The 24,375-nt window shown below is 41.0% G+C and overlaps 1 protein-coding gene and 1 pseudogene across 1 annotated transcript in view; one reads left to right on the forward strand and one right to left on the reverse strand.

The window, feature by feature from the left end:
* Window positions 1-746: 746 nt before the first annotated feature.
* The window catches only part of COL25A1 (collagen type XXV alpha 1 chain), a 358,553-nt gene continuing 334,924 nt past the window's right edge, over window positions 747-24,375 (forward strand). Inside the window, exons 1-2 of the mRNA XM_054694567.1 lie at window positions 747-1,128; window positions 2,146-2,215. Of these exons, the coding sequence (XP_054550542.1) occupies window positions 832-1,128; window positions 2,146-2,215 (367 nt within the window). The 5' untranslated portion in view covers window positions 747-831. The remainder of the gene's footprint in view (window positions 1,129-2,145; window positions 2,216-24,375) is intronic.
* LOC119242942 (40S ribosomal protein S3a-like) lies at window positions 19,126-22,806 on the reverse strand (annotated as a pseudogene).

Below are 24,375 nucleotides of genomic sequence, written 5' to 3' on the forward strand. Positions count from 1 at the left end.
CTCCCGCTCTCCGCATACATTATGCTAATGATGCCTCCCGCTCCGGTCCCACCCCCGCGCCCGCCCCTCGCGGCTGTCCCGGCGGGCGGGCGGTCGAAGGTGAATACATTATGCTAATGAGGTCTCCCGCGCCCGCCCCCTCGCGGCTGTCCCGGCGGGCGGGCGGGCGAAGGTGAATACATTATGCTAATGAGGCGGGCGCCCGCCGGCGGGGCGGGAGGGGCGCGCGGCGGCGGGGCTGCGCCGCGGGGGTCGGGGGAGGGCGGGCGCTCGGGGCGCGCGCGCTCCTCTCGCTCTCACACGCGCTCGCACCCCGGCTCCCCGGAGGGGATATAAGGCTCGCACGCGCGCGGCTGAGGAGACGCTTCGGGCAGCCGCCGCGCGGGCCTGGCGACGCGCCTCCGCTCCCCGGCCTCGCGCCGCCGCTCCCCGCGCGCCCGGCCCCGTGCGCCCCCGCGCCTCCTCAGCCCTCTCCAGACGTACAATTTTTTTTTTTTTTTTTGTGACTGGAACCGACTCCAGGTGAGAAACAGGTCGGCGTGTGGAAAACCCTGAATGAGGAGAAATTAGGCAAACTAACCCGCGCGCAACAGGTCGGCTCCGGGGCGCCGGGCCCGCGGCCCGCGGTGCCGTCTGTGTGGACCTGACGCGCGGCCGCTGCCGGGCTCCGAACCCCGGTCCGAGGCGCAGAAGCGGAGGCGGGTCCGGCCCGCGGGGTGGGCGCTCACCAAGCCCCGGTCCGGCTCCGGCCGCGCCAACTAGTTGTGCCGCCCCCCGCGCCGAACTTTGCAGGAACCGGCCCTTTTTCCTTCCTCGGGAGACGCCGCCGCGATGCTGCTGAAGAAGCCGGCCGGGAAGGCAGCGGCCCGGGAGCCGCGCTCCGAGGACCCGGGCCCCGCCGGGCCGCGCTGCGCCCGCCCCGTGCCCCCGTGCGCCGCCCTGGCCGCGCTCCTGTCGGTGGTCGCCGTGACGGCCTGTCTCTACCTGGGGGTGCAAACCAGCGCCCTCCAGGCGAGGATCGCCGCCCTCGAGTCCGCCAAAGGCGACCCTGCCATCCGCGTGCTGCCTGATTCCCTGGACCAGCTGAAAGCAATGGTGCAAGAGAAGGTGGAGCGCGCTCTGGCTCAGGTGTGGAAGGCTGGGGTTCTTTGCACGTGGAGAACGCCTTGCACAGGCTTTCGGTGCGCGCGGCCAGCCTCTCCGCATGCTGGGGTGGCTGCGTGTGCATTCGCTGGGCGACCCTCTAGGCCCCCTGTGGCGTACATTCCTCTCAGCACATCCTCTGCTATCGCCCTCTGTCCTTCCCCCTCTTCCTGACGTTTGCATGCGGAACACCTGAGGAGGTCTTGCGGGGAGGGGGGGCCAGAATAGGTAAGGGGGCGTTTTATCTTTTCCTGAGCTTCCTGGACTCGAACGCCCGCTGCTCTTCCCCACCCAGTGTGTGGAGAACATTCTTTGCAGAGATAACATCTGTGTTCGTCCTCCCATAAGATCAGAGGTGTTATTAGTATACAAAGAGTAATACTTTGTAAGAGGGAAATAGCCCTACATGATTATAACGCAATGATTTCAACCATTGAGTGTTTACTTAGTAAATATATATATTTTTTAAATCATGGCTTTATTTTTTCTAACACAGAGGTGTTGGAGTTGAGCCTAGAGAGGAATCTGTGTTATGCCTATCAAGCCCAGGGTACGCTTCAAATTAGAGTTAGGAGGATTTCTGGAACTTGCCTTCCCCAGAGGCTGTTTGGAAGTAGTTGCCACTCAACACGATAAACAGTTGACCTTCATGCATGAAATGTCCATATACAAACCCATAGCTTACCTAGAGCTGCAAAATGTGAATGCCAGGGTTTTGCACTGGCTGATATACTTGAGCCGAGGGAGAGGGTGATGGTGGCAGTGGTTGAAGAATGGAGAAAGATACTATGCACATCCTGTAGTTTTGATGCCATGTCAGTGCTCATTTTCTTTTTTTAGGACTTGGGTACTATTACCTTTTGACTGACGTCCAAGTCCATATGTAAACGTGACTTTTGCAGGCTATCCATGTTGGTGAATCAAGCATCTGGCCAGAGAGTCAGGTGGTCCATTTCTCTATGGTGCTACTGATGGTTCTTAATACCTTTTCTTTTCCTACAGAAATCCTACGAGCATATGGCTAAAATAAGACTCGCAAGAGAAGCACCTTCAGAGTGTAACTGCCCGGCAGGTAAATGGTACTGATTTAACCATGTTTCCTCCACAGCAGAGCACTTGAAAACAAAAGTCCTGTCTGTCAAGTCTACCTGTAATAATAGTAAAGAAAGAATGCAGACCCAACTTACTTTAATAAAATCAACATGTCTTAGTCAAAAGAATAGCAAAGAGAGCTCCAAATATTATTTTAAGCAGCATTCCAAATCCTGGTATGGGAAAGCAGAGGACATCAAGATAATCCCCCAGGAAAATATGGGCATGATGCTCTTCCAAAGTTCTTAGATTCACAGAAAAGTATTCTCCAATTTTACTCAATAATTTTATTTTCTATTGTGAAAAAAAATTCCTTGGTGGCTCATGTTACATTAGTCTTGGTCTCCGTTTGTTCCCTTTGACACAGAATTGTATTAGTTAACCTCCTTAACTTCTCTTGCTTTTATTCTTCTCATTCAGAAATGTTCTCTTTTATCCTATTGCTGAAGATGAGGACTGAAAAGAAGTTTGTGCTTTATCTTGGGCTTTCCATCATAAAATATAGCATATTCTCATTGTCTTCTCAGAAAAAGCTCTTCTACGTACCATTTTCTGTGCTGCTTTAGGGAACTGGATTAATGACAGCATATCAGTAGAAGGATGGAGAAAAGCACCATCAGAGAACAGACTCCCCTGGGTAATCACTAAATCTTCCTTCACAGACTTCTGAGGCTTGGTAGTCAGTGAGCTGAGGGCTAACAATTTAGAAGGCCTTGGAATATGGCCATTGGACAACATCTTGTGGATTCAACTGATGTAAGCCGTGAAAAACTCCCAGGAGTCATGAGATTTTATTTCAGATCGGTCTTGTTACTGCATTTATGAATATTTTAGTTTCTTTATATCATCACTTTTGGAAAAGTATGTTTCTTACATTATCTTTAATGTTCAGAAACATGATATTTAGATACTTATCTATGGGAAGGCTAGTCTGTGTATTTTTTCATATTCTGAGGGTTTTTTAATTCTTTTTCATGGTAACTTGTTTAGACACAGCTAAACCAGGCACCATGTTTAGAAATTCTATATGTCAGCTTCTCATTGTACATCATAACCAATTTTACTATTTATGTTCTGCTGGATTGTTAACCATTATGAAACTATAGTGGTTTTTTTTTTTTTTTTTTAATGAAGCTCTTTCTGTGGACAAGACATTCAGAAATAGGAAAACAAAGAGTTAAGGTTTGACATCGTAGGCTTACTTTTAAGTTGTTTTAAGTTGGGCAGGACCTCAGAAGTCAGAAATTCAAGGAAGGCACTTTTCTCCTGCAGGACTTAACTCGAAACAACCTCATCAGCCTATAGGGATTATTTAAATCCCCAAAACAGTTGGTACCAGACTTCACTGATCAGACCACTTAAGAGATCAGCCTTTTTTCTGAATACAGTATTCTTCCTGAAGAGGTGAACACTAACCAGTGTTTAATTCATCGGATTCTTAGTCAATGAGGTAAAAAACTGCTTCATGTTGTTTATGTAAAGGAGTTGTTAGTTTGACAACAACCTAATTCATAATCTGGAATAAATAGGACATTGAGAGTTTACTTTAAATTATCTTGCAAGATCATTTTGAATCATTTATCTTTCTAACATATTAATTTGATAATGTTAAATTAATATGTTAGAAAGATGGTTTCACCATCATAAATAAATAATAAACAAGCACAAGATAAGTGGCTCTTTCTATGGCTTTTTTTTCTCACACTCTCACCAATGGCTGCTTTACTTTCTTGCCACCACTAGAGCTCCACATCACATCAGTTTTTACCAGGTTACTTGCGAGGTAAATATCTGAAGGTGCATCCTCCAACCCATAGACTGAAAAGATTTCTTGCTGACAAATCGCTGTGACAGAAGTGGTCTCTGCGTGTAGAGTAGTGTGATGTCATCAACATTAAGGTTTTATGTTGCAAATAGTATCGTGGGAAAAACACGTGATGTGGGCTTTTGGTCGGTGAGGGACTGTCTCTGGGAACGAATCAGGGAGAAGGAGCTTTCCACCTGGTTTGGCTGTCACCCCGGTTGGCAGTGACTGAGCGTTGTCACCCGACATCTGTTGGTAGGCAGAGTGAGACAAGTCTGTGACCTCAGCTCAGTTCCTGTGGACACTTGCCCACCCCTTGAAGTTGACACTCTTGTTGACAGTCCCCGTCACAGAGCCAAGGGCTGATAGCAAGGGACTAATGCTGTGTGGTTTGTGTTCGCTTTAATCACTTTTCGTAGGACTTAGCTCCACTGGGGTTTTTCCAGGTAGGCTATAAGGAAATCATAGAGTTGATAGACCTTTTTTTCTTAAAAACACAGGAAGGAACTTGTGTGGAAGAGGGATGAGAAAGACTACCATTGAATGGTTTCTAATGAAAAGGGAAGCACTTGCTCTTTTCATCTGTACAACAGCCCTGAGAGCTAAGTATTAATAATCTCGTTTTACAGATGAGGGAACTGGACTCAGAAAAGGTGACCAACTTAATATAGGATGGGCAAGGTGGAGATTCATGCCCACATCTGACAGTGTCAAAAGCCTAAAGTTAATGAGGAATAGAAAATGAGTACAGGTTTGGGAGCTGGACACTTCTGGATTGCAGCCCTGGGTCTGCTAGTGAATAACTAACCTTGGTCAAACTAGTGAACTTCTCTGTGTTTCGTTTCTTTCATCTACAAGAAAAAGAAGTGGCTAATAATATCATTCTTATAGGGTGATGATTTATCTGAACAGCCTGGCATATTAATGGTTTTTCACTAAATGAGAGTAGTTCCTTTTCTTTTTACTACAGCAGGTCCTTGGATAAAGTCATTTTGTGAAAATGTAGATCAGCATTTGGGGCTACTGTCTGCATGGAGTTGGCATGGTCTCCCCATGTTTAATGTGGGTTTTCTCTGGGGAATCCATTTTCCTCCCATATTCCTAAGATGGGCACGTGAAGTTCACTGGTGAGTCTCAGTAGTCATGGTCAGAGTGGTGGTTGTGGAGGGGGCGGTGGGCAGGGTACACCCTCTGTTGGAAAGGTGTCCTTTTCAGGGAAGAGTCCCATCATGCCCCTGAGCTGCTGGTATGGGTTCCCTCCATCTGCCTCCTGAATTGGAGTAAGTGGAGTGGAAAATGAATGAATGACTACAAATAGAAATGATTTTTAAATATTAGATGTGTTTTGGATTTTTATTTAGGAGTTTGGTGATGTTTGTGTGACCAGAAATATGTCACAGGAAATTACTCTTGCTTTTATCAACTAACGTATTGGTCAGGCTGGTGTTTTTCTCTCTTTTCACTTACAGTTGCAGTGTCCAAGAATCTATTGATGACAGTAAGTGAGAACTTACTGTAAATTATGTGCTGCTTTAATTTGGTCCCTGGGACACCTGATGTAGGTGAGAAACTGAGGTTTGGAGAAGTGTAATTTCCTTGAAATGCAGTGATTTTAGACCGGAATACTTCTTGATGAAATAAATACACTGTAGACAATAGTCAAACCAGTCAGTATCTCTTAGTGCTACGTCAGAGAAGGTTAATCCTTTACAGATACTTATATTAGTCTCCTAAATTATTTTTACCAAAATCGAGGGAAAAAGTTTTTGCCTTTTAGTTCAACCATGATTGAAGTAGCTAGAACCTGGACTTAAAGAGTATGAGTATAGTAAAAATGTCATTAAGGTTTTGATTCCAGGTATTTACAAAAGGAAGACTCTTAACTGTATAACTCTTACTCACATTTATTAATAGCTTATGATATTTACTCATTTTAAGTATGTGATCTAAAGGTAAAAAAATTAAGTTTTAGGCTTGGACAGCCATCACCATAATCCAATTTTCAATCCCATTTGTTGCCCCCACCCCGCCTTTACTTCTTCTATGCACTCAGCAGTTACTCTAGAATGATTTTGAAGGTTACTTGTTGATTGCCCAAATATAAAGAGCCTGCTGTGTGCCAAATACCATGGTAGCTGCTGGGAATACCCCAATGCAAAGGTCAGCTTGGTGTCTGCCCTCAGGAAGCTTACATTTTCATGAGGATGACTTATAGTTATTTTCAAATGTCAGGAATTTTCAGTCATGACCAGTGCAACCAAGTAAAAGAATAGCATGCTTTGGAGCACTTGATCAAAATTTCATCCATGTTGTAAGCACTCAAGTTTTTTTTTTTCCTTTTCTTTGGGAAGAGCAGAGAAATTCAAAACAGGAGAAAATCACAAAGTAGAAAACCTGGCATCTGATTATAAATAAAAGCTCCAGCAATGGATAAAAAGCTAATTTGCATAGGCTTTTGGCCTGTCAAGAATTTATGGTCAGATACAGGTACATTGGCATGCCTGGTGCCTGGTATGTCTGATTCACCCACACGGAAACCCCAACTGAAACAAAATGGTGCTTTAATATACAAAGATTTGTGGTAGAGAGGATGGCGATTTATCCTTCTGCTTCTCTGAAAAGTGAGATTGGGGTTGAATAAGAAACAAACCTTCCTGCTGGGTGATACTGAGCATCCCTGGATCTGGCTCCTTCACATTCACTGACAGTCTGTAAATGGAGTGCAGCAAGCCAAGTGTCTGGGGAGTTAAGATAGAGATAAAAAGATATACTCTGGTCATTTCTGAGGTCTCTCTCCACCCTCTTAGTCTGTGAAAATGATTGTATGCAAAATAAGAACAAACGTAAACAAGCAAAGTACCTGCAAGTCTATTGCGAGTGTCACAGCCTCTGGTGACTGAATTGGCAGCCTCTCAGTGAGGGGTGGAAATCAGTGTTTATCATAGCCTGAAAAGTTTTTGCACCCTTTCTCCTTCTATGAGAAGACCCCCTAAGGCGCTTTGCTAACACGATTTTATTTTATCATATAAAACTTGTATTTCCCACTAACATGTTTTTTCCCTTAGGTTGGGCAGTTTGCTAATTAGCTGCACAGTGAATCAAGTACGTACATCAAGTACAGGCGTGATAGCATATAGATTTTGAATTCTGTGACAGAGAGTCAGAAACTGGTTGAAGAAAGACAGCAAATTAGAATGCTGTGTTTAAATGAGAATAGCAGGGATTCCCCTCCACTATTAAGGCCAAATAATATAATGTGGAGTCCCACAGCCTCCAAGCATTGGTGTGCAGTGGTTTCTGTCCTAATGAGCACAACAGTTAGAGTATAACACTTTTAATTGGCAGCTGGCAAAATGCCCTCTCACCCAAAGGGCCAGGGACATTGCTTTCCTGAAGTGGTATTGTTGTCTCTTTGCCTCTCTTCTATTTCTCTTGACTGTAAGATAGTCAGAAGCCCATTCTTCAAACATTCTTTTCACTTGCTGACCTTAGTGATTCTGTTTTGTCCATGAGCTGGGAATTATTTAAGAGAGAGATATAAATTCTGCATAAAGGTTAATTCTTTCTTGCTCCTTTGAAGAAGGTGGAGGTACTAGTAGCTTCCTAGGGACCTAATCACCTACTGTGCTTCTGATTGGTTTGTAATTGTGCAAAATCAACTGTGTGATATTTAAAAACCAGCACTTGAGTGTGAAAATTAGGTCTAGGAATGAAGAGGGAGGGCACTGCTCGTCAGGATTAAGTAAATGGAGAGCCGGTGGGGAAACACACTAGCGCAAGACTGTTTTACAGTCCGGGGAGCTTTTCCTGCTGTAAGGGAACCTCACTAGACACTCATCAAAATAACATCAATCTGTGTTATCGTGAGTGGAAACCATCCAAAACCTATTATGAAAAAGTGTTTTTATTCCATCCTACCGCTTTATAAACATTCCTTGGTGGTTTGATGGAAGCTGAGAATGTGAAAACATTGCTAGAGTCAGTCTGGGTTGCAGGCTAAAGCCTAGTCTGTGGCCACCAAACAAAAGGCCCCGTCCTCCCCGGCTTGCTGATAGGGGTGACGTTCCCTGCAAGGGTTTAATGCTTCATGGATATTTCAAATTTTGTTTCAATGTGTGGCATGTTCACATACTGAGCATAGGCTTTTTGGCCTGCTCTCCTTTTACTTACACATGCATAGCTACTATTTCATTTGGAAGGTGTTCAGCCATCTTGCAATTTAAAAAAAAATTTTTTAAATCGACTTTTTTTTTTTTTTAAAGATGTATTTATTTATTTATACAAGCACTGGGTACAGTCAGAAGCACGGGAAGGTGAGAGAATTCACCAGAGCCAGAGCGGGGAACAGAACAGGTAGACTGACGAAATACACTGCTGTGGGGAGCAGTGGGCGGCAGGGATCGAACCTGCGCTGCAGAGGCTGCGGGTAGCTTTGCAGCCCAGTGCTCAACCACTGCGCCACCAGGGGAGGCCCTTAAAATCAACTTTTAAAAAGGAGGAAATGCCTAAGAGTAGGAGGAAGAAGTGGAAATCACTTACAAATGAAAGCTGATCACTTTTCATTGGTATCATATATTCCTTCAATGATTATTTCGTGAATCATTTTACAATAGAATTCCTTAAGGAAATGCCACCAGAAGGCAGGCACCTTCCCTTTGTGGCCACTAGGGGGAGGAACGGAGCTGAATAGTTAGACTTCCTGTGGCCTGTGAGCTCCTTCTCCGTTAAATTTCTGACCTCTGTCTCTGCATGTCTATGTGCAATGGCAAAGATTAATGGAGGAAGCGAGTAATTTCTTCCATCTATATTTGAAGACTAAAGTGTCCCAGCAGCTTTAAGATATCCGAAGTAAATTTAGGTATCTTAGCTATCTAAGATATTTAAAGTAATATTTGTCAGTAATACAAGTGGCATTTGAATTTGTCCAGAAGTGTAGTTGTGTAGTAAATAAATTCTTATGTACAAATTTCAGGCTAGAATTCCAGTGGGGAGAATAAGCAAACTAAATGTAATTGCATTTACTAGGTGGGGATTTTGTGCTTATGTTTCATAATTTCTCAGAATCAAGAATCATTTGCAGTTGCTACCATGGTTTTGACATCATTTCAACTTGTTATTGCTGAAGTTGTCACATGATAAGATAGTTGGACTATGTTCTTTATTTTTATCACATCGTGTTCCTTGATCTGATTATTTGGTCTGATTTGCCAGAAATGCTAAAAATTATCTTCATTTGGATATTAGTAGTTTAGATTTTAGGTGCTCTAGGCTTCTGGATTATGTGTACAACATTTTTATTCTTATATTTGAAATGTGATTAGCATATTTAAAGATAATCATCCAGTTAGGCTGAGTGACTGGGTAAAGGACATGAACTGTAGCCAGCTCTAGTGTGTACATTATGGAAATATTGAGAGTGAGAATATGTCTAACAAGAAGCAGCCTGGTAGAGGTGGGACTAGGGTGGATTTTCTTTACCAAAGAGTTCAGGTGTAGGGACACTAAAAGCAGGGTTTATCAATAAGCCCACATTCCCTGTTCGCTCTTTACCATTATTCTTAAATTTTCTATTGTAACAAAATTCTGGAATATGGTACAGCATCAGAATGTCTACAGCCAGCTCTTTCACTCTTGTAGCAGCTAATGGGTGACAACAATTGTACCCAACAATCGCAGCAAACCTGTCTACTTCAGGTCTATTGTAGGGCAAGAATGGTGTTCTTATTTTTTGATCCTTAAGCTGGTAGAATTAGATATGCCAGGAAAATTGACAGAGGTCTCACCCAATGTTCCTGTAGCTTGGTCAACTCTGGGGGCAATTCTGTTTGTATTACCCTTGTAAGAATTACGATAAAACTTGAGTTCATTTTCAGGGTCTCCAGAATCTAGCTGGTATTTTTAGATGTGCACGATAAAATCTTAAGACATTTCCGCCAGCCACACCCAAAAGCCCACTTTTGGACTTTCAAGTCCTGCTAGAAATACTGACAAATCCTAGGCCTATGTGAACTTTGAAAGATACTTTTTACTGAATACTTTTGTACTGAAAAAATTAGGGGTCAAGGTTAGAGCAAGTAAAGCTTGAATGGAAACAAGCTTCTTAAATAATTGCCTTTCTGAGAATGGTTATCATCCTCTTTGGGAGTCAAGTGAGTGAGGTGACCCTCAAGGCACATCCTCACGGCTAAGTGGTCTCACGGCATCATCATCCTTCCTTCCCAAGGAAAGGGGCTCAGGACTCCAATCCCACCAACCTCATTTACACGCTCCACGGCTGGAGCTCTGGCTAGTGTCTGTGTATCCCTGGGGCTTATTGTAGAGTTCTCCATGGAAGGTTTTCATAAAAGTTCATCATTATTACAATGAAGATCTCTCAGCTTGCCTTGGATGAGGACTTTTATTGTGGTTTATCTCTTTCCATATACTAATATTCTTAGCTCTGTACCTTTTTAACACGTTCTCTGAGGACTCTGTGAACCAGAACGTATGAAAGTTTATATAAATCGTGATCAAGTCGTTCAAGGGTTTTCAACATTTTTTTTTAAAGGCTGAACACTTTCAAAAATGAAATCGTATGAAATACCCAATATAAGAACTCAGATACAATGTTAGCTACACACTGATTGACCTAGTAGGTCAGAGGGCGCGGAGACCAAGACCCTCTATGCTGTCTCTGCTGCCCACGCACCTCCCCATCTTGGCTACTAAGATAACCCCAAAGATCATAAAGACTCTATAGGAAACTGTTAGGAACCACTGAAATCCCTGTGTCTAGGGATGCATGTATTTGTCAACCCAAAATTCTGTAACTAGAAGCATTACCGGGAATGATGCAACATCTTTTATTAAAATGAATGGAATCCAGAAATGACTGTTAATGTGATATTGTCCCTTTAATGGGTGTAGCAGTCCAGCATAGCAGATGTAAGAATAATAGCCATATTCTTGGGAAGCTGGGAAGATCACTTGTGTGGCTGAGCAGGATTCATCAGGAAATCAAAATCTCACCACCTCTTTTTTGTTAAAGTCACTTTTCAAGCCTTCAAGTCACAATATTGCTCTTATTTTAATGACGGTTTCTTGTGTTTTTTTCAAAGTTTCTTTGTATTTTTACTTCTTTAGTTCTAAATAGTCACATAGGGCTTTATGACCAAGTCATAGCAATCCATTGCCTTTTTTATATACTTATATAAAGTAGGTGACTTTGAACTAATAGTTAGTACTAATTTTCCAAGTAGGGTATGAAAAATAGTTATCTCCAAAATTATATATTTTTGTAGGGAATCTCTATTGTGGAAAAGTTATTAAAGATGCTTCTGAGATGTTCGAGACTTTCTTGATTTTTATTTGTGTGCTACAGTGCTATTGTTTATGTATTGAAATTTGAATTGATAGTACAATGAGAACATATGATTTGTGCATCTATGGTTAAAGAATAATAGGAAAAACCTTCAGGAATTTTAGCTTTAGCCAATAGTGAATGATATATACAGTACTTTTCAGCAAAAAAAAACTGTAAATCTGGCTACAATCATATTGTAGCAAGTACTGAAGAGGAAATTTGAAAGACAATACTCTACCTCCCATTGAAATGAATGTCCACTGTCATCGGCAATGCTGGTTACTGTGTGAGTAGCTAGTTGTGGACAGTAGTTTGGCTGAGTGCAAGGCCTGCATCAGTTGTCTCATTGGACAGTTTGCACGATGACACAATAACTGTACAAGTAATTCAGCTTTGGGAAGCAACTTATTTTCTCTTCAATGCAGTCTCAAACCATGGGCTTTGAGGGAATCTGCAAGAGAAAAATGACTAAAAAAGGGCAGCTTTAGTCACTTTGCCCTCTGGCAAAAGACAACCATCAGTATGGCAGCAAAGGTAGGAAGAGCTGAGCAAGAACCTAGGCAGGAAACGTTCATTTATGCACAAAAAGAGGCTTGACCAAGCAGACTGTATCTCTTAAATTTGCTTCCCAAATCCTACGGGTATACTGACAACTTCCCAGGAGTTTTAGCAGCAAGTCTGACAGTGTGGCTTAGCATTACTATCCACATCATGCATCTGGAAGTTTTTAATAAAAGAAAACTCTGGCATTGAGAAATTACATCCATAAAGTAACAGAGGCTTTCGTGTTCTTGTCTATCACTTCCTTCTGTGCAAAGTCATTTAATACTCTAAACTTTAGCTACTTTTTTAGGATACTTCTCTGAATATTGGTTTGGTTTTGTAATCAGGATCATTGTAAGGAGTGGCAAAACTTAGGTTACCACTTTTGGAATATTAAAAAAGGTTAACGTATGTTTATGCCAACAGTATCCTTGAATATTCTTGAAGGCTGTTTTCTACATGAGGGCCCATGGCACATTTTATTCAGGATGTGTTTGCATGCTTTACGCCTTCTGTTTGAGTGGAGCATCCTTCCTCCATCATGGGTCCTCAAAAAAGAAATCCAGCTAGAGGAATTTTATGCCCAGTCGCATTTACTCTGTGTGTGTGTGTGTGTGTGTGTACATGCATATGTATTTATCATACATCGTTTTATCCCATTTTTTACAAATATCCACTCTTGTTTGATTGTAGTTCTAGACCACTAGCACTTGAATACCCACAAGGTTTTAGCAGCTATGGGATGTGATGAGATTAATAATGTTCCCTGAACTCCTGAAAACCAGCAGTGAACACGGCCAGCATAACCAGAGAAGTGAGGTTCTGTTAGAATCTCAGGGGATAAGCATTGCTTTACTAAGGATCTGTTTTTGGCAAACAGAATAGACAGGCTTGTCTCTGGGATAGGGCCATGTATCTATGAGACTATAAAAATAGAGGGCCTTCTGTGTTCCGAAGTACAAACTCTGATCTAGTTAGACACTCTCCTTCTATCCTCCCTCACCTTCTCTCACATGCATTTGAGCTTGATTTCATCTCCATTCTAGACGACTGTGCCCAGCTCACTCTTCTCTCTCGTGTGACCCATCAGGGGCTTCACACCCATAGGTCACCAAGCTTCTAGACTTTTCCTTGGTAATTAGCTATACCTGTTATATCTGACAGCTTAGCTAACAAATAATGAGTGGTCATCATCAGTGGAAAAATATCAACACTTCTTCCAAATTTCAAAAGTTAACTCATGGCTTCTCAAAAATGACTGTGGAAAGATAATTTTCCAAACAGGTAAAATCATGACTTTTTTATACAGATGTGAAAGGAACATGTGTTAAAGATTTTACTGAAGTCATTAAACAAGTAACTAATAAGATGTTATAGCCAGTTTAAAGGAGAATTTGAAGACAGATACATTTATAATTCCAGTATATTGAACTTGAGTATAAATGGAGGCAAAACTAGATTTTTTACAGTCAGGGAGGGAAATCAAGTGTATTCAGTCAGAAAGAACTTGCATGTCTGTTGACAAAAGATATTTTGCTTTGCTATTAGTAGTTTCTGTCACACAGATTTATAAATTACCTCCCAAAGAATCAGAGTTGTACTGGCCGTGTTCATTCCTGGTTTTTAGGAGCTCAGGGAACATTATTCATCTCATCACATACCATATCTGCTAAAACCTTGTGGGTATTCTAGTGGTCTAGAACTACAATCAAACAAGAGTGGAGATCAGGGGGGTTCTAGACAGATACATCATTTTCCACTGGGTCATGTATTTTCCCTGCCTTACAAAAGCAACTACACAGGAAAAAATCCCTAGGTAAGCAGAAATTTTAAAAGTATTTCTTTTTCTTCAGTGCAGTAATGGTTGTTTATTACCTATAGCTTTCCATGTTCCATCAAACAGGTTAAGTGACTGTGTTTGTTGCCCCTGGGACTTTGGGCCAATGTCACTTCCCTGGCCAATGTTGCCTCCAGTCTTCCTCGGCACTTCCATCCTGGTCCCCTCACTTTTATCAGATACCTTGTCTGTGGCCCATTCTTCTGAGATTACCTGCCTGTCCTTGCCACTGCCCTCTGTCTTGGCCCTGCCATGTTGGATCATTTCCTCCCTCCACCACTTCTTACCTGCACCTTCCCCTGGACCAGCACCTGAGTCCTCAACCACCCAGGTAGGATGGGTGGATGTACACCTCTGCTCCTACTGTTCCAGTTGCCGCCACCTTTTGGCTGAACCCACTTGGATTTTGGCAGGAAAGTGGCCGAAGCTAGGTAATGGCCCTGCCTCTACGTTCTATGGAGAAAGTCTGACAAAATGGGGACTGAGGGTGGGCAGGGAACATGAGGTGACTGATAGTTTTGTAGGGAATGATTTTCCTTCATTCAGAGGCAGCTCATATAAGGCTATATTCATGTAGCCTCATATGACTAGGTAGAGGCAAGAGTTAATTATAAGTGTTAGACATTTTGAATGTCTGTATTTAAAATTTACCTATTGTGGGTGTAACAGACTTCTGGTATACTTCAGCTCCAATCACTCTGGCAAAGCTGAAAGGAATATGTATAGAGTAGTCTCAGAAAATTTTTTTATTCAATTAATAGAATATTTATTGGGATTTACTATGAGTTAGACCCCATGTCATATGCCCTACTCTTTAAAGCAAGAAGTAAGCTGCAAAGTTCTTGGGAAGGAATAATTGCATCAGATTATGCAGGCCTAAAACCACAAGAGAAGAAAAAGCTGTAAAAGTAGCCAACTGTATCCAATTTTATGGATTTAAAACTACAATGATAATTGGTATTTGAACTCATAATTCCACTTCATTTACTTTCATGATTTCAAAAATAGCATCTTGTTCTTAGGGAAGCAGTATGTGAATTTTTCTTTTTCCTGAGAAAATTGAAACATTTTCCAATGAGCTTGGAGATGATCTGCAGAAATGCTGGTGATACGCCAATTAGATGAGCAGTTTTTTTTTTCTGATGACAAATCATCTCTGTCAGTTGTTAGGTCAAGTGTGACATTTTTAACCACCTCGCTCCCTCCAGCAGGCCACCTTTCATGGCAGTTATTTTTAGGGAGACTTGCAGACTCAATAGCATGTTTGCTAGCGAAGACAGAGTCTGGGCCTCTAGTCTCTGTTAGGTCACAATGAAAGACACCCATTCGGGTGTCTGTAAGTAACTGTGGCAGGCCTTCTCATCATGCTCACTCTTCACATTTGGGGCTGGAAAATTCTTCATTTTAGGGGTTGTCTTGTGTCCTGTAGGATGTTGAGCACCATCCCTGCCCTCTGCCCATTAGATGCCAGTTGCACCGTTCATTTTCCACAACCAAACATGCCCCCTCATATTCCCAAAGGTCTCCCAGGGACCAAAATCCCCAGCCTCCTAGTTGCTGAACCTTTTATTAAGGATACCCAAGTCAATAAGGGAGGCAGGAACGTCAACTCTGTGGTTCCTAGAACAGGAGGGTGGTCACTCAGCAGGTCACAGAGGTCATCTCACTTGCAGAACCCTCATGGGCTTCAGAATTTTCTCTCTGCTTCTACAGCTTTGGTGAAAGTTTCTCTCCTCTTTGCCTGCGGCTCCTTTTGCTTATGGTCAAGTTGTTGACCTTTTCCTTTGTGTTTGATTTCAGCATTGTTAAAACAGCCGGTGCATATGACAAAAATGCAAATTTTTGAAACTGGTATATGCTATCCTGTCTCTCTCCCCAGAGGAGTCTGCTGTTGGGATGTTTTCCCAACACAATTTGATTTACATGTTCTGTTTTAAAGGCTATACAGTATCTATTGTATGAATGTACCAAAATTTATTCATTTAGAAGGCAGATCACTTTTGTTCAGGAGCTGTATCTGGTTTTCTTATTTTGTATTAAAGATTCCTTGGATTCTTCTTTTCCATACAACCTCAAGCTATGTGTGTGGATATTACTTGGTATGCATTTTGCTTAATAGATAATTGTTTACTAAATATTTTTCTGATGTATTGTGCCACTGACAGTATTTAACAACCACTTTCAAGAAAACCCCAAACCCTGATTTTTAGCACCTGCAGATTTTCAGGGTATAAATTTTATCCCACCCAGGTTCTATTTCAAGTTCGCTGACTAGGAAAGGGTACGTTTGGGTGCTTCTTAGCTTTGCTTTTTTTTTTTTTTTTTTTTTTTTTTTTTTTTAAAGATTTATTTCATTATTTTATTTATTTATTTTTATTTATTTATTTATACAGCATTACAGTCAGAAGCGCGGGAGGTGAGAGAATTCACCAGAGTTACACTGCTGAGGGGAGCAGCGGGCGGCAGGAGAGGTCTGCGCGCCATGTGGGACCCTCCTCCGGTGGCCGGGGAGCAGCCGGTGATTGAACCGGCGATGCAGAGGCTGCGGGCAGCTTTGCAACCCAGCGCTCAACCGCTGCGCCACCAGGGAGGCCCACTTAGCTTTGCTTTTAATTTAATTTATTTCATTGTGAGTTATTAAAATGGTGAAGACAACTCTGTTTGACTGTGGGCTTGTAAAATCCTGAAAGTGGAATCGGATCTCCCAAATCTGCTTCCAGCAATGCTGGCCCTGTTTCCGTCTTGAGTGTATCGTGACGTTCTTGGCAAAGCCTCCAAGTGGTAATATTGGTTCTCATCATATTTTAGAATCTCCATGTTGGGAGGTTCTCTAAAGCTTACCTGGATTTACATTCCTTCTGATGTTTAGATTCCCTCAGTGAAATTGTAGCTCTAAGATCATTCAGCTTATGATTAGCTCTTGAAGGGCTATTCATTGTTGGGACTGGTCTATTTAAAATGTTGTCTTATTTTGTTAGGCTGATATTTATCTGCTTATGAGCACCCACCATTTCATTCTACACACCATCCACACCCTGTATCATTAAAAAATCAACAGAATACCTCTCCAAATATTAGAAATACCTGATATATTTCCCATTAAGGTTTTTGTTTTTGTAATCAATGCTCTGAGCTCATTCAGGTGTTCTAGGGCATTACTTCTTTCTTCAAGACTTGCACAGTCATCAGAGTAAAGCTCCAGGGAGAGAGAAGAAAGCTTTTCTAGTTCTACTTCTCTCATTCCATATACTGTACTGCTACCTAATTAAGCTTGAAATTACATTAATTTCCTTTCTGGTCCTATAATTCTACTGAGTGACCCTGAGTTTGGTGTTGATGAAAGCCCCCTAAGTATTTTTGATGTTGGTATATATTACAGCTGTTAAGTGCTGCCTTCTTCACTCTTCATTGTAGAACTTTTTTTTTTTTTTTTGGAAAGGGGAGGAAAACAATACTTGAGATTTATTTTTACTATAGTTTCATCTATTTTTACAGAATCCAACTCTCGCTTTATCAGGATTTTTTGAGATCATGGTTTGTTCAGTAAATTTCCAGCTCCTCTTGGGTTCCTGTAATTTGGAGATTTGAGAACCAACAGTGTTTTCTTCTGGTTTGGTATGAGATGCTTGAGCATGAGAGATTTCAGACAGCACAAGGGCTTTCTAGAGTTTTCCCTTTTGGTTATCATTGATCTATTCATGAACACCTTTGGAATTGTCTTTCCACTAGTGATCCTTCTACTTAACTGTCTTTCATGTCTTATAGTGCGTCTAGCTGAGTTTCAAAACACCATCTCACTCCCATGTTAACAAACACTCTGAAGAAACTAATCAACACAAATTAGAGACACTGAGTTAAGCAAATATAAGCAGATTTATTTACTATGTGATACATGTATGCTGAGTCCCCATAATTGTCTTGAGAAATGTATTTGTAAAAATAGTGTCTTTAAACACTAACCCATTAAAATTTTATAAGAGGTATATTTCTATTAAATAAAACTCACCAGAAATGGATAAAAGTATAAAGAAAAACACAACTCATAATCTAGAGATAGATCCTTATGTAGTATATGGTTCTTCCTTGACTCATGGTAAGGTTACATCCACATAAATCGACCCTAAATTGAGAATATTGTTAATTCAAATATGCCTTTAATGCACCTAATGAACTGAATGGCATAGCTTAGCCTAGACAAACTTAAAGTGGTCAGGATACTTACATTAACCTGTAGTTGGGCAAAATCATCTCATGTACAATAAAGTGTTGTACAGTAAAGTACAATAAAGTGTTGACTAGCTCATATAACATATTGAATACTGTGGTGGAAGTGAAAATAGTTTGTAGAGTATTCGTTATTTCCTCTCCCGATCTTGGGCTTGACCAGGGCCTTGGGTATCTGTATCATGAGCCTGGGAAAGGATCCAAACTCAGAATTTTAAGTGTATTTCTTCTTTAAGCATGCATATTGCTTTGGTATCATCATAAAATCAAGAGATCGAAAGTTGAACCATTGTAAGTCAGAGATAGTCTGTATTAGACCCATGTTTTAGTTTTTTTTTAAAGATTTATTTATGCATACAAGACTGGGGTATAAGCCAGAGGTGTGAAATTGAGAGGATTCACCAGAGACAGAGTGGGGAGCAGAACAGGCAGAAGGACCGAAATACACTGCTGTGGGGAGCAACGAGTGAGACAGGAGAGGTCTGCAGTGCCATGTGAGTCAGCTCCCTGGTTGGGGGATCGAACTTACGCTGCAGTGGCTGGTGATAGCTTGACAGCGTTTAGACTTCAACCCCTGAGCCTCCAGGGGGGCCCTAGGCCCAGTCTTAGGTACACATTTGTAGCCTTTCCTTTCCTAGTAATATTATATTATAAAAGTATCACTTATATATCAAACTACCTTGTTCTGCTTTAAAAGTTAGTTGTAATTATATTAACAAATAGTTAATATTATGTAAGTGCTATAATGCTTTTAAACATTTCCTTATTGTATGTTTAGATTAATTCCAGTTTTTTCCTGTTATAAATAATGCCACGATGAACACTGTTTTACATTAAGAATGTCTTTTAGAGCTACCCCTCCCCCCACCCAAAATCAATTCAAGATTTATGCATTGCTTTTGGGTGCCATGTCACTTTAGTTCCTTTTTTGGGTAGAAGATTTTCTTCCTCATTTCCTTTGTTTTAAATGACTAACTTTTTGAAGAGACCAGGACAGTTGTCTTAAAGAGTATCCCATGTGCCAAATGCATCTATTTGTGCCAGGTGTTATTTGGCTTTTCCCTCCATTTCTTGTGTTTTCTCTAAACTTTTTTTTTCACACATAAGGCTTTTTCTTTGTCGCCATTAAAAATCTGAATTCTAAACAGATTTTGGGCCTGCTGGCTCGGGGCCATCAGCTTATTCAACTTTAGCAGCTCTCTCATCCCCAGGAGGTCTTCCTGAACCACTGCCTCACCATGAAGCTCCATGAGTTTCCCAGGTCACATTTGTTCTCCTCCAGTGTTTGCACTTCTCTAACAAAGACATCATGGAGTCAATAAATAGATGGGCAAGCATGTTCTAAGTCTCTCCCAATGCTGTCTGGAATCAATTTATAGGCCACCTCTTTCAAGTTATTTGTCTACACCTCTTGGATGATGTTTTCAATCACTTTCTTCTGGGTTTGGCAGACCTGTTGGCGCCAAGTCTAAGAAGTCCACGTCTGATGGTTGCATTTTTTTTAGTAAAATCAACACAGAGCAGTCAATAGCCATCGGTAGTCTTGACATCAGTGTGAATGTCAATCGTGGTCTGCCATTTTTTTGGACCAAGTGTATTTTTCATGGGTTAAATCCATGCCCGGAAGTTAGTCAGGCATTTCCCTCTCTGAACATCTTTAGTGATTAACTTGAATTTTCCAAACACAGCTTCATCCTTTTACAAATCAGTAAGAGTCACCTAAAAAATGTGACTTTGCGGCCATCAGATGCAGTTTTGGTTCCTTTCTAACGCTGGATATATTGAATGTAGCAGGTGTTTTCGCATCATACCAGCCTTTCTTAGAAAATGGATCGACCACTTTCTTTTTGGCTGTTTTTGATAAAGCACTTGTTCTTGCCACTTTGTAAGCCACAAGGGTGTGTTTTCTGTCAACTCGATAAGATTCAGGTTAAATGTTTTTGGCAAGAATATTTTATAGGAGATACTATCGCAGCCTTTGTTCCTTTAACAGTAGAATAGAATTCCATTGGATGTGTAATTTAAAAATGCTCTCAATGGATATAAGAAAGTGAATGAATAACTATAAGAAAGTGAAAATCAAAATCAACAAAAAACTATGAACCAGAGACACTTTTTGGGGGGTGGGGGGCGGAGGGGAGGGATTGGGGTCAGAATGGGGGGGTTGCAATTGTATGGGGAATATAAAAATAAAATTTATTATTTAAAAAAAAATGCTCTCAATGGATGGACTTTGGAGTGTATCTTGTTTTCAACCCCCCTTTAAAAATATAGCAATGGGGCCTCCCTGGTGGTGCAAGGGGTTAAGATGCAAACTGTGATGCTGTCCACAGCCATTGTAGCACGAGTTTGATCCCTGGCCAGGGAGTAACCCACATGGCGCAGCAGACCTCTCCTGACTTGCCTGCTGCTCCCTTGAGCAGTGTATTTCACTCAGTCTGCATGTTCTGCTCCCTACTCTGTCTCTGTCTCTCACCCCCCACACCTCTGGCCTGTACCCCAGTTCTTGTATGCATATATAAATGAATCTTTTTAAAAAATAAAAATATAGCAATGCACTTTGGCAAAAAGAAGGGCAAACTCAATTTTTCTCATGTTTGCACCTTCCTTGTTTAGTCCTGCTGCAGTGCTTCATGCTTTAAAGTTTTCTTTGGTCCTGTGGAAGCCAGAGAGTTAGCATTCACAGGTGCAAAAGACATCAGTCTAAGAGCAAGGTAAGTACTTGAACCTTGGTGTGATCATATTCAAGTTGTTAAAAGGGCCACCAAATAGTGAAGAATTTCTTCACTGGCTGTAGTCTGAAGATTCCTATGAGAATATGCTCGATTGGAAACAGGGGGTGCAGAACAGCTTGGAGAAGCTTGGGGAACCCTACCTTCCTCATAAGATGACCTAAACCCTTAACTAGCTCTTAGATCCAGCCCCATCTTTTAGTACACTTAGTATGATTGGATTGGGGTTTCTTTATTAGAGCAGACTATTCATGTTTGGACTCTTAATGGTAGGATTTTCAGAACTGATCTAGTCTGCAGAAGATATCTTTTATAAAATAACTTTTATATTAGATACTTGCTCCCATACACTGTTCACTTTTGGGGAACTGGTAGTCTGCTCTAATTCTGAGAGAGGTATATTTTTGAAAAATCATAAAGCAGCTTTCCTGCTGGCTGAACAACTTTCAGACTTGCGTGTGAAAATCTTGCAGCTATCATCAAGGCAGAATTTGAAATTGAATATTAAACTAGTTGTAACAAATTGGAAAAATTAGTTTACTTTCTTAAAAAATTATGATTTTTAATTACAGTATTGTAACCAGTAAGTACTCAATAAAAAATAAATACAAATTTTTGTTGATGTGGCATTGGTTTATAACATTATATAGGTTTCAGGTGTATAGCCTTATAAACCAACATGTGTATATACGACATTACCTTCATCATGAACAGTGTAGCTTTCTCCCTTCACCATAAAATCCATCCTTTTCTTTTTTCTTTTTTTTTTTAAAGATTATTTATGCATACAAGAACTGGGGTGCAGGCCAGGGGTGCAGGGGGAGAGAGGATTCATCAGAGACAGAGCGGGGAGCAGAACTGGCAGACTGACTGAAATACACTGCTGAGGGGAGCAGCAGGCCAGTCAGGAGAGGTCTGCTGCGCCATGTGGGTCAGCTCTGGCCGGGATCGAATGCCTGCTGCAGCAGCTGCAGACAGCTTCATAGCACTGTGCTTAACCCTGTGTGCCACCAGGGAGGCCATGAATCCACACTTTTCCCCCAATTTACCCACACACTTCCTCCCTTTCTCTTCTGGTAACCACTATTTTGTCCTTATAGTATATGACATAATCCTTATTTTTGAAAGCATATCATATACTAAAATGATGTACATAAAATAAACATAGTTAAGAATTATCAATATTCTATGAGAGGATGAAGAGTAAGCTGGGAAGACTTTATAGAGGAGATTGTCTTTAACACCAGACAGTATATAGGTATATAGGTATATAGGTATTTGCTATACACTGATGGGAGATAGGGGGCGGGGTGGGGAAGAGAAAGCTCTCATGCTTTCCTGTCAAAGACACTGTGGAAAAGCTTCTGTCACTTTGGCATCATGCTTTCCTGTCAAAGACACTGTGGAAAAGCTTCTGCCACTTTGGCATCAGGGTGGCTGGGGCATAGCCCCTTGGGGCTGTTAAATTTCTACAACTCTACTGACTGATCACCTTCTAAAACAACTTTACAGAGAGAAACTCAACATTGCATTCTGTTCTTACTTTTGCCCAGGGTTGAATAGAAATGGTCATTTCTATTAATATTTCTTGTATACAGAGTGAAGGAGACCGAATCATTAAACCTCTTTGGGAAAACGCCTGTCAGCATTAAAGGGCACTTGTTTCCAAGGCAGGACGGATTGCCTGTCCAGTCCTCTTTTCTTCTCCTTCAGGCGCCTGGAGCATTCTGTAGTTGACTGTATCCACTGTTCTCTCTCCTGTGTGGCTAGATGTAACACGGAGGGTGACTCACATCTCTGTCTTGCTTTGTGCCCGAGCACACTAACCTTTTTGTGAGGCCATGGTTGGCCACCTCAGACTGAATCCTCAGACCTCTGGGGACAAGTGGCTTGTGATGAACTTCTGTGACAGACAGCCATCACTTCAAAGGCTGCGGACTGTCGGGGTTGAAGGAAACAATAATGGTCCATGGGAAGAGACTCACAGGGGGTCCTTTTTCAGGGCAAAAGGACTGATGTTCTCTCCATTTGGGATAACACACAATGCACAGTAGGGCCAGCACTGGCTTCCCGGGCGTGATGCATGCATGGCCCCTTCATGGTGGGAACATATGTTTTGTGTGGACCCCGCGGGGGAACATTTACTTGCTGCTACTGTTCTTTTCAACTGGTTTGTTGGTGAGTGGAGACTGCCTTTTTGTAGAGAGACAAAAAGGGGATTGAGTAGATCATTGGCTTCATAAAGAGGGTCATTGTATAGACATGTACCTTCTGTGTAAAAACTAATTTTGTATCTTAAACACAATCCAAGAGAAGTTCAACAGCCAGTAACTCTGGGTCTTAAGTATTTGTAGCGAGATATAACCAATGGCTTTTACTGTACCAGCACATACTGACACTGAAGTTACTCATCTGTCTATTTCATAAGAAGATACATAGTGTTATGTTCCTGCACAATTTATAAGTGTTGTCACCATACGTTCTGTATCAAGTTACTTAAGTATGCATTATGCCAGTTTTATTTGCTGGATTTGGTAATTTTTGGTTATATGTACAGTGACTTTTGCATACATATTTTGGAGCTAAGTACTTAATTAAACTTTAAAAAAGAAAAAATTATGTATTTTTCTGAATTCTTTAATTATAGGTTTTCACAAAAATTAATTAGCAAGATAATTTTCAGCATTTTGTGTGGTAGTCTCTTTACCCTAGAGTATCCTGGCATGTACTATATATTTAACAATATTAATGTAAAATGTCAGATGAAAGACTGTTATGTATTCATTTTATAGAAGATAATAATCTGCTTTCCATAGTTGTCAGCTGTGGAAATTATTTCTCTGTAAATCAGTCTCAAACTAAAAATAAGGTGTACTTGTTGATTTACTAGTATCTTACTACATGATGTATATTTCTTTTAATCTTTGTTATATCCAGTGTGTTTTGCTTGGAATTTGAGATGCAAGGAATCTGTACACACAAATTAGGGTATCTTCGGAGAATCAGAAAACTCAATCTTGAACTGAGTATCAAGAACTTTTAAAATGAAAAAGATCAATAGAATATTTGATTGTAAAACAGGCTTTGAAAAGTCGGTATCATACAATGTATGGACCAGGAGAGATAATGTATGACTGATTTTTGCAGTGGGCAGTACTGGCTGTGTGTGCTGAGAACTCAGAGGAAAGAGGATGTGGGTCTGTGTGTCAGATAATCCTGATTTTTTTCTACATAAAGAAGAAATGTCCCTTTATTTTTATGAACTATAATTGATCTCACATTAATTATGTCACTTGATATCTGTGACAACTTGACCTACAGATATAACAGGGAGTGCTCTCATAATTTGCATGTAAGAAAACTGAGGCCCAGACAGAGGTGTTAGTCCTCTTGTCTTTTAATAATTAGTGTGGATCTTCTGTTGATGCAGAGTGATTATCTCTTTGAAGTAGAATGCAGATAAACTAAGAAAGATGACCTTGTTACTTTTGATAATATTGCAAAATGCTGATTGAACATAATTGCTTTCAGCCCATAGATTCTGATTCTGTCTATTCAGAAGTAATCATTATTTAAAAACATTCTATTTTGATAACTTGGCATTTTATTATCTTCTGGCATGCAAGAACTATGAAGGTTACATTAATTTTCTTTGTAG

Source organism: Talpa occidentalis, unplaced genomic scaffold, assembly GCF_014898055.3.
Source record: "Talpa occidentalis isolate TD23 unplaced genomic scaffold, MPIMG_talOcc4v2.1 talOcc4.13, whole genome shotgun sequence".
NCBI lineage: Eukaryota > Metazoa > Chordata > Mammalia > Eulipotyphla > Talpidae > Talpa > Talpa occidentalis.